At 36.4% G+C, this 16,719-nt stretch overlaps 1 protein-coding gene across 1 annotated transcript in view; it reads left to right on the top strand.

Moving 5' to 3' along the window:
- The window catches only part of ITGB3BP (integrin subunit beta 3 binding protein), an 84,601-nt gene that overhangs the window by 7,091 nt on the left and 60,791 nt on the right, over positions 1–16,719 (top strand). The window contains 1 exon segment of the mRNA XM_017877214.1: positions 9,715–9,757. Coding sequence (XP_017732703.1) covers positions 9,715–9,757 — 43 coding nt within the window.

The following is a 16,719-nucleotide window of genomic DNA, read 5'->3' on the forward strand; positions in this document are numbered from 1 at the left end:
TTGGGAGATCAACTGCTCTCTTTAAAAAAGTTTGAAAAAAAGGGGGTCGCGGGGGGCAACAGCCCCCTCGCTCCCCTCCTCTTTTTTTTTTTTTTTCTGAGACATGGTCTTGCTCCGTCACCCAGGCTGGAGTGCAGTAGTGCAATCTCAGGTCACCGCAACCTCCGCCTCCCAGGCTCACTTCTGGACTCAAGTAATCTGCTCAGCTCGGCCTCCTAAAGTGTTGGGATTGCAGCTATGAGCCACCATGCCTGGCCTAATTTTCTGTTTCTGAGTTATTCCACTTAAGATAGTGCTTTCCAGCTCTATTCATGTTGCTACAGAACAACACGATATCATTCTTTTTTATGGATTCATAGTGTTCCGTGGTGTATATATTCCACATTTCTTTATCCAGTCATCCATTGATGGACACAGGATGATTCCATGGCTTTGCTCTTGTGAATAGTGCTGCAATAAATGTACAAGTACATTTGTCTTTTTGATACAATGATTTCTTTTCCTTTGATAGATACCAGTAGTGGGGTTGCTGGGTAGTTCTTTTTTTTTTTGAGACGGAGTTTTGCTCTGTCACCCAGGCTGGAGTGCCGTGGTGCAATCTTGGCTCACTGCAACCTCCGCCTCCCGGGTTCAAGTGATTCTCCTGTCTCAGCCTTCTGAGTAGCTGGGACTACAAGCATGCGCCACCATGCCTGGCTAATTTTTGTCTTTTTAGTAGAAACAGGGTTTCACCATGTTGATCAGGCTGGTCTTGAACTCCTGACCTCGTGATCTGCCCACCTCGGCCACCCAAAGTGCTGGGATTACAGGCGTGAGCCACTGTGCCTGGCGTTGAATGGTAGTTCTATTTTTAGTTCTTCAAGCAAACATTTTATAGAAATTGAAAACTGATTTCAAAATTTGTATGGAAAGGCAAGTGACTTGCAGTAGCCAAAACAATTTTGAAAAAAAAGAATGAAGTTGGAGTATGTAAACTAACTAGACATAGCATAAAGTGTTGGTAATGAAATCAGTGTAGTTTAGGCATATAGAGAAATAGATAAATAGAATAGAATAGAAAGTCCAGAAATAGACCCACAAAGGTACCAAAGCAGTTCAGTGGGGATAAGAGAAGATTTTCTTCCCAAGTGGTGCTGGCATACCCAGTGTGGAAAAAAACAAAACACCTTGACCTTCACCTTATACTACATACAAAAATTAATTTGAGATACATTTTAGTCCTAAATGTAAAAAGTAAAGTTTCTGGAGGAAAATATTCGAGAATATTGTTACAATCTGAAGTAGGTAAAATTTCAGGCAAGACTCAGAAAGCAATAATTATAAAAGAAAAAAATGATAAATTACACTTCACCTACGTTTTAAACTTTTGCTCATCAAGAGATAACATTTAAAAAAGTAAGTTTTCTGTTTTTCTTCTTTTTTTTTGAGATGGAGTCTCGCTCTGTCGCCAGGCGGGAGTGCAGTGGCACGATCTTGGCTCACTGCAACCTCTGCCTCCTGGGTTCAAGTGATTCTCCTGTCTCAGCCTCCCACGTAGCTGGGACTGCAGGTGTGCACCACCACACCCAGCTAATTTTTGTATTTTTAGCAGGGACAGGGTTTCACGATGTTGACCAGGATGGTCTCAATCTCTTGACCTTGTGATCTGCCCACATTGGCCTCCCAAAGTGATGAGATTACAGGCATGAGCCACTGCACCCAGCCAAAAAAAGTAAATTTTCAAACAACTGGGAAAAAGTATTTAACAGATATATATCAGACAAAGGATTTATATTTAGGAAAATAAAGAACTCTTACTAATCAACAGTAGAAAGACAAAAATGTTATTTAAATAATGGCCCAAAGATTTGAACCAATAGTTAATAAAAGAAGATATACAAATGAACCATAACATGTTAGACATTTTGGCAGTTTCTTATGAAATTAAATAAATATTCACCTACCCAATGATCTAGCACTTTTACTTCTAGGTATTTATTTATCCAAGAAAACTGAATGCAATATAGCTAAGGGAAACAACACAAAAAACCTTATAAAAGGTGTTCTTGGAAGCTTTACTCATAATGGCTAAAAACTAAAACCAAGTGTCCATCAACAGGAAAACAAATAAATGGTTTATTAAGATACAATATTAATTAAAAACAAATGATCTACTGATGTGCAACAACCTGGGTGAATCTCACAGTTATGCCGAGCAGAGAAAATAGACGCAAGTACATACTGTATGGTTCTATTTATATGAAATTCTAGAATAGGCAAAAGTAATTTATGTTGGAAGAAATTAGAAAAGTAGTTGTGTATGGTATAGGTGATGGACTTGGAGGGAGCCTGAGGTACCCTCCTCATATGATTCAAATATTCCATATCTTGATACGGATGTGAGTTTCAGGGATATAGTACACATTTGTTAAAACTCGCATCTATACACTTAATATTTGTGCTGCTTGCTATATGTAAATTTTACATTAAAAATATTAGGCAAATATTGAACTTGAGTAAGAGATTTGCTTTCCATAGTAGTATATGTTAGCACTTCTGAAACTAGTTTTTATGTGTTCTAGGCTTGGTCAAATGCGTAAGTGTATTGTGGGTGATGGGAGCCAGTTTCTCACCTTTGGATGGAGGAATTTCAAATTTGGTGACTTGGCACTGGAGATGTCAATATGAAATCATAGTTTTAAAAAATATACACATTAAAGATAGAGGTAGATAGAAATGTTTTTCTGTGTGTGATGTGTGTTCCAGCTCTGTCCTCTGAGAGAGACTATAAGCAATGACATAAGTAACAGTGAACATATTTAGTGCCCAGATTTTGGTGTCTAAATACCATTGTCCACTAAAAAGAGCTAGGTCTCATTGGAGAAAAAGCTGATTTCAAAGCTGATGCAGAGAAAATTTTTTTGCGTGTGCTGGAAAGTTAGGAAGTGCTCAAAGCGTTATGGGTACATAGGTTAAACAGGAGCTGGGGTGAAGGGGGAGAATGGTCCCATTGCCAAATTTGGGACAGTTAAACATCAAAATAAATAATGATAGGAATGGCTTAAAATCCATTGGCTAACATAAAAATCTGTAACATTGTAGTGATATAAATGAATAAAGGAAGGAGAACAGAAAGTCTTTTCTTGAAATATAATGATAACTAATAAATATAAAAGGAACAATCATAGTGGCTCTTTATAAGATTTCTTATTTACTACATTGGAGAAAACTGGAAGATAATATCTTAATGGTCAAAACTTATATCACTGATATTACAATACATCAAGATCAAGTGCCTCCAGTTATCCTCTCACACGGATGCAACATCACTTCTGTGATATTTATGCCATATATGCATAACCTAATCATGGGGAAATATCAGATAGGCCCAAATTGAGGGATAGTCTATAAAAATAAAAATGGTCTGCAGTCTTGAAAAATGTCCGGGTTAAGGAAAACAAAAGGTTGAGAAACTGTTCTAGAGGGAGACAGCCAAATGCAATGAGTGATCCAGGACTGGATCCTAGACTTGGGTGGAAATTTGCTATAAAGGACATTATTAGAACAAGTGATAAAATTTGACTACAGACTGCTTATTATAATAATGTATTGATAATTTTTTCATTTTGATTATTGTATCAATGAAATTGTTCTTAGCAAAACATATGGAGATATTTATGAGTAAGAGTGTACTGTGTTTCCAAGTTCTCAATGGTTTAGAAACATAAGCATATATAATAAACATATATATGTGTATAGACAGAATGATAAAGCACATGAGACAAAATGTAAGCAAGTGGTAAATCTGGGTAAATGATAACAAGAATTTTATTCTTGGAACTTTTTTAAAGTTTATAATTGTAGAAAAATTAAAAGTTACTCCAAAACGTATTATGAATTGTTTTAAAAAATTAATGGTTTACACAGTAGATTAGGCACAGCTGAGTAAGGAATTAGAGAATTTGAAGATAAATCTGAAGAAATTGCCCAAAGGCAGCTTAGAGAACAATGAAATGAAAGAGGAGTTTAGAGATGTGAAAGAATAAGAAAGTCTAAAATTATTTCTTGATAGAGTCTCAGAAAGGCAGAATGAAGGAGAGGCAATAGTTGAAGAAACACGGCTTAGTTTTTTTGTTTTGTTTTTTTTGTCAGAACTGGTAAGATACAAATCAACATAAAGGACTACCTTAGAGATAAGACTGTGTTCAGATGATATTGTTTGGGAACTTTTTTTTTCTTTTTTTTTTTTTCTTAAACAGGGTTTTGCTCTGTAGCCCAGGCTGGGAGTACAATGGCCTTATCATGGTTCATTGCAGCCTTGACCTTCTGGACTCAAGTGATCCTCGCTCCTCATCCTCCCAAGTCATGGGACCACAGGCACGCACCACCACACTTGCCTAATTTTTTTGTATTTTTTTGTGGAGTTGGGATCTCCCTATGTTGCCCAGGCTAGTCTCGAACTCCTGGTCTCAAGGGATCCACCCACCTCAGGCTCCCAAAGTGTTGGGATTATAGGTGAAACCCACTGCACCAGGCTCTGTATTTAAACTTAAATATGGTTGATGGGAATAGCTTTAAAAAAAAAAAAAAAGTCTTATCTAGGAATTTTAAACCAAAATTATTTAAGTCCACAAAATTGGAGCACTATAGAAAATTGAAGAAACTAAATATATTCTTGAATTTGAGATTGGTGTTTCGAACTAAAAAATAAATGCAATTAATTAAACAAATCATTAATTTATATAACACTTGTATGCCAATCATTGTATCAGGCTTTGGGGATTCAGATATTAATAGATACTGTGCTATCTAGGAGTTTTAACTTTAATGGAAGAGCTAGTTCAAGCATTTTTAGAACTTGTAACCTACCGGTTAGTAGACACGGTGCTAATGATATAAATATCTTAGTCTAGGGAAGAAAAACAAACATGAATAGTTTCAACGTAAGTTTGGTGAGAGGGTCATGCACAAGTGCTGTTAAGTAGAGTTGAAGCTTCCCTAGTGCAAACAGGACAAAAAGTGTCAGTAGAAACTTCTTAGAGATGATTCTGTTGGAGTCTCAAAGGTGTGGTAGGTATCATTGTTAGTTTTTTGTTATTATGTTTATGTTGTGAAATAAAATTTGTGCAGAAAAATGTCTATCACCCATCTACCATTTTTAATTCTGGTAGACCTGAGTGCTTTCAATAGAGACTCTCTCAAAGGACATACTTATGTCCTTCCTTTATATGTATGTATGTGACAGTGCTTAATAACAGTATGGTCAATATGAAAGCATCTAAATGAATGATTAATAACAGTATTAGTGGCTATTACTGTTATTAATTTGAACACAAAAAGCATAGGCTTGAATGAAAAGGAGAATGCAGAAAGGATAATAGATTCTTCTCCCTTCTTTGCTCATTCCCATACATAGAATGGAAAATAAATCATTTCACATATCTCAGTTTACATTTAAGGAGTCACACGGGATGTGAATTTGGCCATTGCCTTTCATCAAAGGATTTCTAAGAATCTCACAAGCATACTCAGTAATCCTCTAACCACTCCTGTGAAGTTGTAGCTGGCAATATTATCATCTCTATTATAGTGTGGAGTAAATGGAAGCACTGAAATACTCAGTGATATTTTTATCTTCCACTCAGAAATTTCTTACTACTTTACAGGCCAGTGTTATTGTCAACTTTATGAAGCTTAGTGAGATTATGTGATTTGCCCAACCTTAGGGAAGAATTTGGCATAGTATGAAGGCTCCCTGAGTCTTAACTGCTTTACTAAGCTTATTCTGTACCCCCCCATTCCTCCCCTCAGTCCTGCTATTCAAAATTGTATTTAAACTAATGTTTTTAAAGTTCTATAAGAGAACCTCAAATCATACAATTTTGTGATCTTCTGAGGGTCATTCCTGGTTTTTTATTAGGAATCAAATGATAGGGTTTTTTTTCCTAGAATAATGTCTTTAATATTGTAACTTATGTTAGTCAATAACATTGTATAATAAAACTCATCTACTTGTTCTGTTCTGATGAACCAGATAATCCTATTCAGGATACTACCATGTGTTAAGCTAAATAAAAAACAGGAGGACAGTCTTAGAGAATAATATAATTATACAAACATAGTTACTCTCTCTATATGTAAAATTGCATGTCAAATGTTCTGTATTTTTTAAAATTCTCAACAGCAGTAATTCTGGTAGCAACCAGAATTTTGATCCCAGTGAATCTAAACCTAGTATACCTAGAAATAGAATATAACTTGTAAATTATGAGCATAGGTGGAAATTTGGGTAAGTTGGAAGTTAGAAGTCACCCACAGAGATGTTACCTGTAAGAGGGAGGTAATTAGGACACGATAGATATCCTTTAAAAAAATTATCTATTTTTAAATTGTGCTAAATTATACATAACAAAATTTACTATTTCAACCATTTTTTAGGTGTCCAATTCAGTGACATTAAGAATGTTTACCTTGTTGTGCAACCATCACCACCATTAATCTCTAGAATTTTTTTCATCTTGTAAAACTGAAACTCTGTATCCATTAAACAGTAATTTCTCATTCCTCACTCCTTCTAGCCCCTGCAACCACCATTCTATTTTTTGTCTTCATGAATTTGACTACTCTCCTATGTTTGGAATCATACAGTATTTGTCCTTTTGTGACTGGCTTATTTTACTTAGCATAATGTCTTCAAGGTTCATCCATGTTGTAGCACGTGTCAAATTTCATTTCTTGTTTTTAAAGCTGAATAAGGTTTTGTTTTATGTGTATATCACATTTTGCGTATCCATTCATCTGTCAGTAGATATTTGGGTTGCTTTTCTACCTTTTGGCTATTGTGAGCAATGCTGCCTGGTGTACAAATATCTGTTTGTGTCGCAGCTTTCGATTATTTTTGGAAGTGGAATCATGGAATCATATGGTAATTCTATTTTTAATTTGAGGAACTGCCATACTGTTTTCCATAGCTGCTGAACCATTTTACATTCCCACCAGCAGTGCACAGGGATTCTGGTTTCTCTACATCCTCACCAACACTTTTTTTTTTTAATAGTAGCCATCCTAATAGGTTGTGAAGTAATATTTCATTGTGGTTCTGATTTGCATTTCCCTAATGATTAGAGATGTTGAGCATCTTTTCATGTGCTTATTGGTCATTAGTATATCTCTTTGGAGAAATGTATATTCAAGTCCTTGTCCAATTTTGTGTGCCCACTTTTTTAAACCCAGACAGTAGCCACAGGAGCTGCTTTACAACTTTACAGAACTACCAGAAAGATACCACTTTTGTTAGCTAATACTGGTAACAAAAAAGTAAATATTTTAGGAAAATATCCCATATATCTAATCAAATTTTACCTATTTTTCCTTCATGTGTTTCATCCGTCTCCTCTATTCCTACTAACAGTAAACTAATCAATTTAGTATATTCTTATGCTTCTGTTAGTTGTAAAAGAGTGGTTGGGCCCAGTTGTAAATAAATGTTAAGAATAGATGGTCATAAACTCTGTAGTGGGTTTGCTCTTCTTTCCCCTTCTTTAATTCCCTTCCCCTCAGCTCAATAAAGATTTATTATGCACAGGACCTGAGATCTGAGTTTCTCTCCCTCAAGATGTGTGACAGTAGGCAAGTTGCACAAACTGTTTTCCCTATTGGCTGAACTAAGTGATTTCTTAGATTTCTTCTAGTCTTGTCTATTATATCTTTTAAGGATTCTTTTAAGTATTGTAACTTTTGGTTATTAGATGTCTGAATTTTCTTAATACTACACTACCCTCAATAAATAATACTTTTAGATTGTCACCAAACATAAAGTGGGAGATGACAGCCTGTTTTAACTCAGCTTACTCTCTTGTTTTCTATTTTTTACTTATTTCCTTGGGCTTCTTAGATCAGCCTGGGGCCTAATCTGTAAACTTTTTAAAAGCAAACATATAGTTACTTTCTCTAAGAATTACCATTGATAATAAAGCAATATTTTGAACAGTTAATAGCAGGATGGAATTTGTCTCCTTCTAAAATACAGTATTGCATCTTAATAGCGTTTAGAAACGAAGGATAAGAAATGCTGTACTGTTTAACTTTAGTTTTTTAATTTTTTTTTTTTTTTTTTTTTTTTGAGACAGTTTTGCTCCTGTTGCCCAGTCTGGAATGCAATGACACGATTTTGGTTCACTGCAACCTCTGCCTCTCTGGTTCAAGCGATTCTCCTGCCTCAGCCTTGGGAGTAGCTGGGATTACAGGCGTGCACCACCACACCAGGCTAATTATTTTGTATTTTTAGTACAGACAGTGTTTCACCATGTTAGGCTGGTCTCGAACTCCTGACGTCAGGTGACCCACCCACCTCAGCCTTCCAAAGTGCTGGGATTACAGGCGTGAGCCACCACGCCTGGCCTAATTTCTATTTTTGAAGTGTTATAAATACCAGAACATCTTACATACCCAAATACGGCAATACGTATTCCAAAGCTAAATATAAATTTTAAAAAATTATCTGCATTTTAATTTGTTTGTACCTCTGTTTTCTTCTTGACTCATTGGGAAAGCAGATTAAATTGATATTAAGTGGATTTCTAAAAGCATAAATAATTCTTTAAACCAGTTTAATCTCAAGAAATAATGTTGTGATAGGCTAATGGGGATATAGTAGCAAAATAATCTCCTTTTAGATAGATTAAGTTTTTGTACTTAATATTTACTGTTCAATGATTTTCTTAGATTGACCATCCCTTCTATTTTTTCTTATTCCTGTCCTTTGTAAATCAATAGTTATGTATGAATAGTCATTTTCTAAGATCAATACAAACTTTTGGGGATTTCTGTAATACAATATAGTACAATCTTTTGCTTTATGCTCTTAATTCTTTAATATTTTAATTCTATTTCTCAAGAATCAAGAAAATACTTTTAACACTGCATTTGTCACTGAGAAAACTAGTTTTAATTTATATTGACCTTTTTCTCCTTTGAACATTTAGTCTGCATTCAATAAAATGTTGATGACTGCTCTTTAGAAGACAGCTGTATGAAATAAAGTATTATAAATATTCCGCTTCCCTTTCTAAGCATTGTCACCAACAGCTGGGCATCCAGTTTAGCAGAACAGATTTTGCACACAGAGAGCCTGGCATATTCCTGAATCAGTTTAGTGAAGGAAACAAAAAATAGTTTCTTATGGATTGGGGACTTATAAAGACATAGAGCATCTGTTCCTCAGTTAAGTCATAGTCTGGTTGCACTGAATCATGTTTAAAGCTAGAATAATGTGCAAAACTTTTTTCACCATGCTCATACCTTTAACACCTAGTGCACTGTTTCTGTACTATACTTTCAACATCTCCACTGAAAGTGTATAAATTATGTTGCTTTTATATATGATATTGTAATAGTGGTATTTTAAAGCAGACAAACATACTATTATAAGACCTTTTATAATATGACTGATGTTTAAATTGTGCGGTAGTCCTTGTATATATAACTGCATATATTTTTAAAAGTAACTCATTTAAATATTTAATTATGATCCCATTTAGAGATATGCAATTAGAATCAAACCTGTCATCAGAAATAATTGCTTTCTTCATATGGTATTCTGCTTTAATAAATAATATAAAATGGGTTGGCAGAACTAACTTAGAATCTTCGTTTATATATCTTTCCGTTAATTATTGGGCTACTTTAAATAAAGCATGTCAAAATCTAAAATTTCTTTAAATTTTTTGTTTGTAGTGTTAAAAGATCACTGAAATTGGATGATCTGTTAGAAGAAAATGTAAGTATTTGCTTAAAAGTTAGTCATCGCATAAGATTGGTTTTCAATTTTTAACTACTGATTTACCTTGTTAAATATTAAAATTATCAAGACACGATGTGATGTAATTGTGATTGGTACACCATTTTCTGCATATAAGATATTTTAGTTTTTGTAAATCTAATATGTGGAAGTTTCTGGCCAGCTTGAAGTATTTAGTTAAGAAGCAAATTAATTATTTAAAAACCTTAATGAAATAATGTAGTAGAAATTAATTCACCATTTGTAGAAAAAAATAGTCTGCCACTTAAATGTACAAGAAATAATATAGGACAATGACAGTACTTTTAATCTGCATACTATAATCTGCTAAAATGAAATGAAAACATTAGCATTTTTATATCAAAAAGGTAATTACCTTCCTCAGCTATGCTGGCATGGATTAAACAGCATAATACTAACACTGTAATAAATTGCACCACGGTTATCACAATGAAAATTAAATTGTACTGTTGCCATTACTTTTTGTAAATTGAGTTGTAGCACATTCCCAGTGCCAGTATATCATGACATATGTTAGTTTATTATTTTTTCATACTAACTATGGATCTAGATAGAAACACTAATACTGAGATACTTATGACCTCAGTAATCTTAAATGCAGGTAAATTGGTGAGAAAGTAGATTAAAACAAATAGCTAGTTAATAAATAGGCTCCTCCAAATTCACATATGAATGCCATTTCAATAAATGGGTTTTATATGGAATTTTTCTTTGGAAGACTCACTGGTATTTAACAAAACAGAAATTTACCATTTAGAAAACTTGCTACATGCTTTTTAAAAATTTTTAAACAAAGGTGGCAAAGTACAGCAATGACACTAAAAAAATCATTAACAGTATAATTAGCAATTTAGAATACCATTATCCAACTTGTTCTGTGCAGAATGCAGCTGTGACTATAATTCTGCATCTGTTTCTTTGGTCAGAATGGTATTTTGGTAGATGAGTAGTCCAGCTTGAAATGAAATACTGTTCTTTCCTGCCCCAAAGCTGTTCTTTGGGAGATGGTAACTTTGTTTAAATGGAAAAGAATGACCGTTTCAGAACCCGTTCTCTTCATGAAGTAAATTGTCATCATAGCAGGCTTTCTATGTATTTTTTCTTCAGATGAAGATGTGTCAAGGTAGCCAGGGCCACAGCTGATATCCTGTATTAGAAAAATACATTGTTATGTTTGGCCGAGTCCTGTACCTTTCAACAGAACTTAAATTGATTTAAGCTTGTACCAACTGATTTAGTAGTACTGATTGATTTAACTTGGTACCACATGACCACATCTGCCTGAAGGAGGTTCTTAGCATACTAGCTTGGGCCTTTCTATTTCCTGACCAGTTTCTGGTATTTCCAGCTTTTTCCTCTTGCCTTATCATATGTTTGAAGCTCTATATTTGCATCTTAGAGCTAACAGCTTTTGTTCTGTTCTGGTGTTAAGTCTGGGCTTCTCTCCATGGCTACACACACACTTCATCTACTCTAGTAACAACTTAGCCCTGAAGCAACTTAGCTCCCAGTTATATACCCACGTGGCCCATGACCCCATTGAGGCTGCCTTAGCCCATGCAAAAGGAAATTGGACATTCAAAATATATACCTACAATTTTAGGAGTACTTAATTGTTGTGAAGCTATAGTGGAACTAGTAGTAACTTTGTGGTCATTTTGCCTTACCAATATGTTGCTGAAGGAGGAAGACTGGTTTCTAAGGGAAAGAGATGGCCCTTATATGCCAGTTGGTTGAAGTGGAGCCTGTTTGTCCTAAGCAGTGGCCATATCCAGAGATATTTGGAACTCCTAACTCCCAGTGGTCCTAATGCAGCTACAGATCTTCATGGAGATTAATGCTTCATGATGTTTGGGCAAGGCTCAAATGCCATTTTCTTATGTCTCTTGATATGGTTTGACTGTGTCTTCACCCAAATCTCATCTTAAATTGTACTCCTGTAATTCCCACGTGTTGTAGGAGGGACCTGGTGGGAGATAATTTGGATCATGGGGGCTGTTTCCCCCATGCTGTCCTTGTGGTAGTGAGTAAGGCTCACTAGACCTGATGGTTTTATCAGGAGTTTCCACTTTTGCATCTTGCTGATTTTCTCTTGCCACTGCCATGTAAGAAGTGTCTTTTGCCTCCCGCCATGATTCAGAGGGCTTCCCAGCCATGTGGAACTGTAAGTGCAATTAAACCTCTTTTTCTTCCCAGTCTCGGGTATGTCTTTATCAGCAGCATGAAAACAGACTAATACACCTCCTCTAATGGGGCAAGCAGAGATATGGACCATACCCTGTGTTCTTCCTTTAATATACAGAATGTATACTGCCAGTACCACAATTTGCTGAACCTCACAAGTTGTTGGGTATTGTAAGGAGCTGAAGAAAGTTCCAATTTATAATCATCTACAGTATTTGGGCTGCTTGAGTTGTTACTCCAACCGTTGTTCCTAGATGGATTTTAAGGAATGAAGATGAATTATATATTACAAACTGTTGCCAGTGGCAGTCCAGATGAATTTATATGGACAACTGACTACCTGGCCATATACCAAGCCAGCTTGACCCAGTCTTTTTCTGGCCACTTCAGAGAGAGAATAGAAGATGCTATAGTTGAGAAGAGAAGAGCATACTTCTTACCAAGGCCAGCTCAATAGGCGTCCTGCCAGAGGAGTAGTGGTACAGGTTTTGTTGGGGAGGTTTGCCGATTTATATATAGATACCCAGTCAGAAGTACTCCATTACTATTAGTAAGACACCTTTTTTTTTTTTTTCCGAGACAGGGTCTCACTCTGTTGCTCAGGCTGGAGTACAGTGGTGTGATCACAGCTCACTGCAGCCTCAACATTCTGGGCTCAAGCAGTCATCTCTCCTCAGCCTTCTGGGTAGCTGGAACCACAGGCACGGGCCTCTATGCCCAGCTAATTTTTTGTTTTTGTTTTTTTTTTAGTTTCACCGTGTTGTTCAGGCTGGTCTCAAACTCCCAAGCTCAAGCAATCCGCCCATCTCGGCCTGCCAAAGTCTTGGGAATACAAGTGTGAGCCACCATGCCTGGCAGTAAGACACTTCTAAGTCAGATTATTCCCATTGCCTAACCTAATCTCTCCAATTCTAGAACATTTCTTTCACCCCAAAAAGAAACCCCATACCTATTAGCAGTTAGTCTCAATATCCTCCTCTCCCCCACCCCTGGAAATCACTAATGTACTTTCTGTCTTTATAGATGTTCTTCTGAACATTTCGTATAAATGGAGTCATATAATTTTGTGTCTGGCTTTCATTTAGCATAATATTTTCAAGATTCAATTTACCTATTTTTTTCTTTGATTGTCCTTTTGATGTCATATCCGAGAAATGTGTAATCCATGGAAACACGGGTTTTTAATCTACGTTTCTAAGAGTTTTATAGTATTAACTCTTTCATTTAGGTCTTCCATTTTGAGTTAATTTTTGTACATGGTTCAAGGGTAGGGACTAGATTCATTCTTTTGCATGTATATAACCAGTTACTGGTTATACCCATTTGTAAACAGATACCCACATGTAAAAAAATGCATCTAGTCCCTACCATTTGCTGAAACGACTATTTTTTCGTTTATTGAACAGACTTGACATCTTTGTTAAAAATCAAGTGATCATAAATGTATGTATGTATTTCAGAATGCCCAGATAAATTCCATTTGTCTATCTATATATATGTGTTTATGCCACTACCATGCAGTCTTCATTCCTGTAAGTTTCTAAGATCAAAAAACATTTTAATTTTTTTTTTTTTTTTTTTTTTTTTTTTTTTGTGATGGAGTCTTGCTCTGTCGCCCAGGCTGGAGTGCAGTGGCCGGATCTCAGCTCACTGCAAGCTCCGCTTCCCGGGCTCACGCCATTCTCCTGCCTCAGCCTCCCGAGTAGCTGGGACTACAGGCGCCTGCCACCTACCCGGCTAGTTTTTTGTAGTTTTTAGTAGAGACAGGGTTTCACTATGTTAGCCAGGATGGTCTTGATCTCCTGACCTTGTGATCCGCCCGTCTCGGCCTCCCAAAGTGCTGGGATTATAGTCTTGAGCCACCGCGCCCGGCCATTTTAATTTTAAGTTTGAAATCAGGAAGTATGAGTCCTCCAACTTTGTTGTTCTTTTTCAAGATTGATTTGGCTATTCTGTATCCTTCATAATTCCATATCGAATTTGGAGTCAGTCCACTTACTGGAAAGAAAAAAAGGCATTGGAATTTGATAGGATTACATCAGATTGCAGATTCGCAGTTGGGAAAGTTTGCAATTTTTTTTTTTTTTTTTTTTTTTTTTGAGGCGGAGTCTCGCTCTGTCGCCCGTACTGGACAGTGCAGTGGCCAGATTCTCAGCTCACTGCAAGCTCCGCCTCCCGGGTTACGCCATTCTCCTGCCTCAGGCTCCCGAGTAGCTGGGACTACAAGGCGCCCCGCACGTCGCCCGGCTAATTTTTGTATTTTAGTAGAGACGGGGTTTCCACCGTGTCGCCCAGGATGGTCTCGATCTCCTGACCCCTCGTGATCTGCCCGTCTCGGCCTCCCAAAGTGCTGGGACTACAGGCTTGAGCCACCGCACCCGGCCAAAATTTGCAATCTTAACAATAATAGTAAGTCATCCAAACCATGAACGTGAGATATATTTCTATTTATTTAGATCTCGCTTAATGTCTTTCAATAATGTTTTATAGTTTTTAGTATGTAACTTATAGTTTTTTGATTAAATTTATTCCTAAGTATTTTATTCTTTTAAGCTATTATCAATGGAATTGCTTTGTAATGTCATTTTTAGAGTAGTCACTGCTAATGTATAGAAATACAACTGATTTTTACATATGGATCATATATCCTGCTGCCTTGCTGAACCGATTTATTAACATTAATAATTCGGGGATTTTCCTTTTTCTGTTTTTTGAGACAGAGTCTCGCTCTGTTGCCCAGGCTGGAGTGCAATGGTGCAATCCCGGCTCACTGCAACCTCCGCCTCCTGGGTTCAAGCAGTTCTCCTGCCTCAACCTCCCAAGTACCTGGGACTACAGGTGCACGCAACCATGCCCAACTAATTTTTGTATTTTTAGTAAAGATAGAGTTTCACCATGTTGGTCAAGCTGGTCTTGAACTCCTGACCTCAGGTGATCCGCCCATCTCGGCCTCCCAAAGTGCTGGGATTACAGGTGTGAGCCACAGTCCCCCACCCTATTTAGGGTATTCTATATATAAGATCAGGTCATCTGCAAGTAGGGATAGTTTTACTACTTCTTTTCCAATCTATGCCTTTTATTTCTTTTTTGTGCTCATTTCTTTGGCCAAAATCTCCTGAACAATGTTAAGTAGAAATGGCAAGAGCAGACATCCTTTTCTTGTACTTGATCTTAGAGGGAAATAATCCAGTTTTTCATTGTTAAGTATGATGTTAGCTCTGAGTTTTTCGTACATGTCTTTTATCAGATTGAGAAAATTCTGTTCTATTCCTAGTCTGTTGAGTGTTTTTGTCATGAAAGGATGTTAGATTTTTGTCAGTTACTTTTCCTGCATAATTGAGATGATCGTGTATGCTTTTTTCTTTTATTCTCTTAGTATAATGTATTACATTGATTGATATTTGTATGCTGAACCAACCTTGCTTTCCTTGGATAAATTCTGCTTGGGTATGACATATAATTCTTTTTTGCTGCAAATTACAATTTGCCAGGATTTTTACATCTATATTTATAAGGGATTTAGGTCTGTAATGTTCTGGTGTCAGGATAATACTGGCTTCAGAGAATTAGGAAGTGTTTCCTCCTGTTTTTTGAGAGTTTGAGAAAAATTGGTGTCACTTCTTTAAACATTAGCAGAAAGGCTGGGCACAGTGGCTCACACCTGTAATCCTAGCACTTTAGGAGGCCGAGGCAGCGGATCACCTGAGGCCAGGAGTTTGAGACCAGCCTGACCAACATGGAGAAATCCCCGTCTCTACTAAAAAATACAAAATTAGCCCAGCGTGGTGGCACATGCCTGTAATCCCAGCTACTCGGGAGGCTGAGGCAGGAGAATTGCTTGAACCTGGGAGACAGAAGTTGCAGTGAGCTGAGATTGCGCTACTGCGCTCCAGCCTGGGCAACAAGAGTGAAACTCCATCTCAAGAAAACAGCAACAACAACAACAACAACACTAGTAGAATTTGCCAGTGAAACTACCTGGTCCTGGACTTCTCTTTGTTGTAAATTTTTTGAATATTAACTCTATGTCTTTACATGCTGTTGATTTATTCAGATTTTCCAGTTCCGCATAATTCAATCCGGTATGTTACGTGTTTCTGGAAATTTGCCTGTTTCATCTAGATTATCTAATTTCTTGACATGTAGTTGGTCATTGTATCCCTTTATGATTTCTTTTATTTGGGCAAGACCAGTAATAACATCCCTTCTTCATTCCTGATTTTATAATTTGACTCCCCATCCCTTCCTTCCTCCCACTCTCCTTCCCTCCTTTTCTTCCTTCCTTCATCAGTCTAGCTAAAGATTTACCAATTTTGTTGATCTCCTCAAAGTACTGACTTTTGGAATCACTGATCTCTATTGTTTTTTGTTCTCCATTTCATTTGTTTTCTCTTTGTCTTTTTTTTCCTTCTGCTTGCCTTGGGTTTAGTTTGCTTTTCTTTTTCTGGTGTCTTACAGTGGAAGCTTAGGTTATTGATTTGAGAGCTCTCTCTTTTAACATAGTTATTTGCAGCTATAAATTTACCTCTGAGTACCACTTTCACTACATCCCATTAAGTTTTTGTATGTTTTGTTTCATTTTGTTCTTACTGTGTTTTTTAAGTTTTAAAAAAATTCCTCCTTTGACCCATTGGTTATTTAGCAGTGTATTGTTTTATTTACACATATTTGTGTATTTTCTAAGTTTTCGTCTGCTATTTTATTTTATTTTTTTATTATTTTATTTATTTATTTAT

Source organism: Rhinopithecus bieti, unplaced genomic scaffold (genome assembly GCF_001698545.2).
Source record: "Rhinopithecus bieti isolate Rb0 unplaced genomic scaffold, ASM169854v2 scaffold_6380, whole genome shotgun sequence".
NCBI classification, from domain to species: Eukaryota; Metazoa; Chordata; class Mammalia; order Primates; family Cercopithecidae; genus Rhinopithecus; species Rhinopithecus bieti.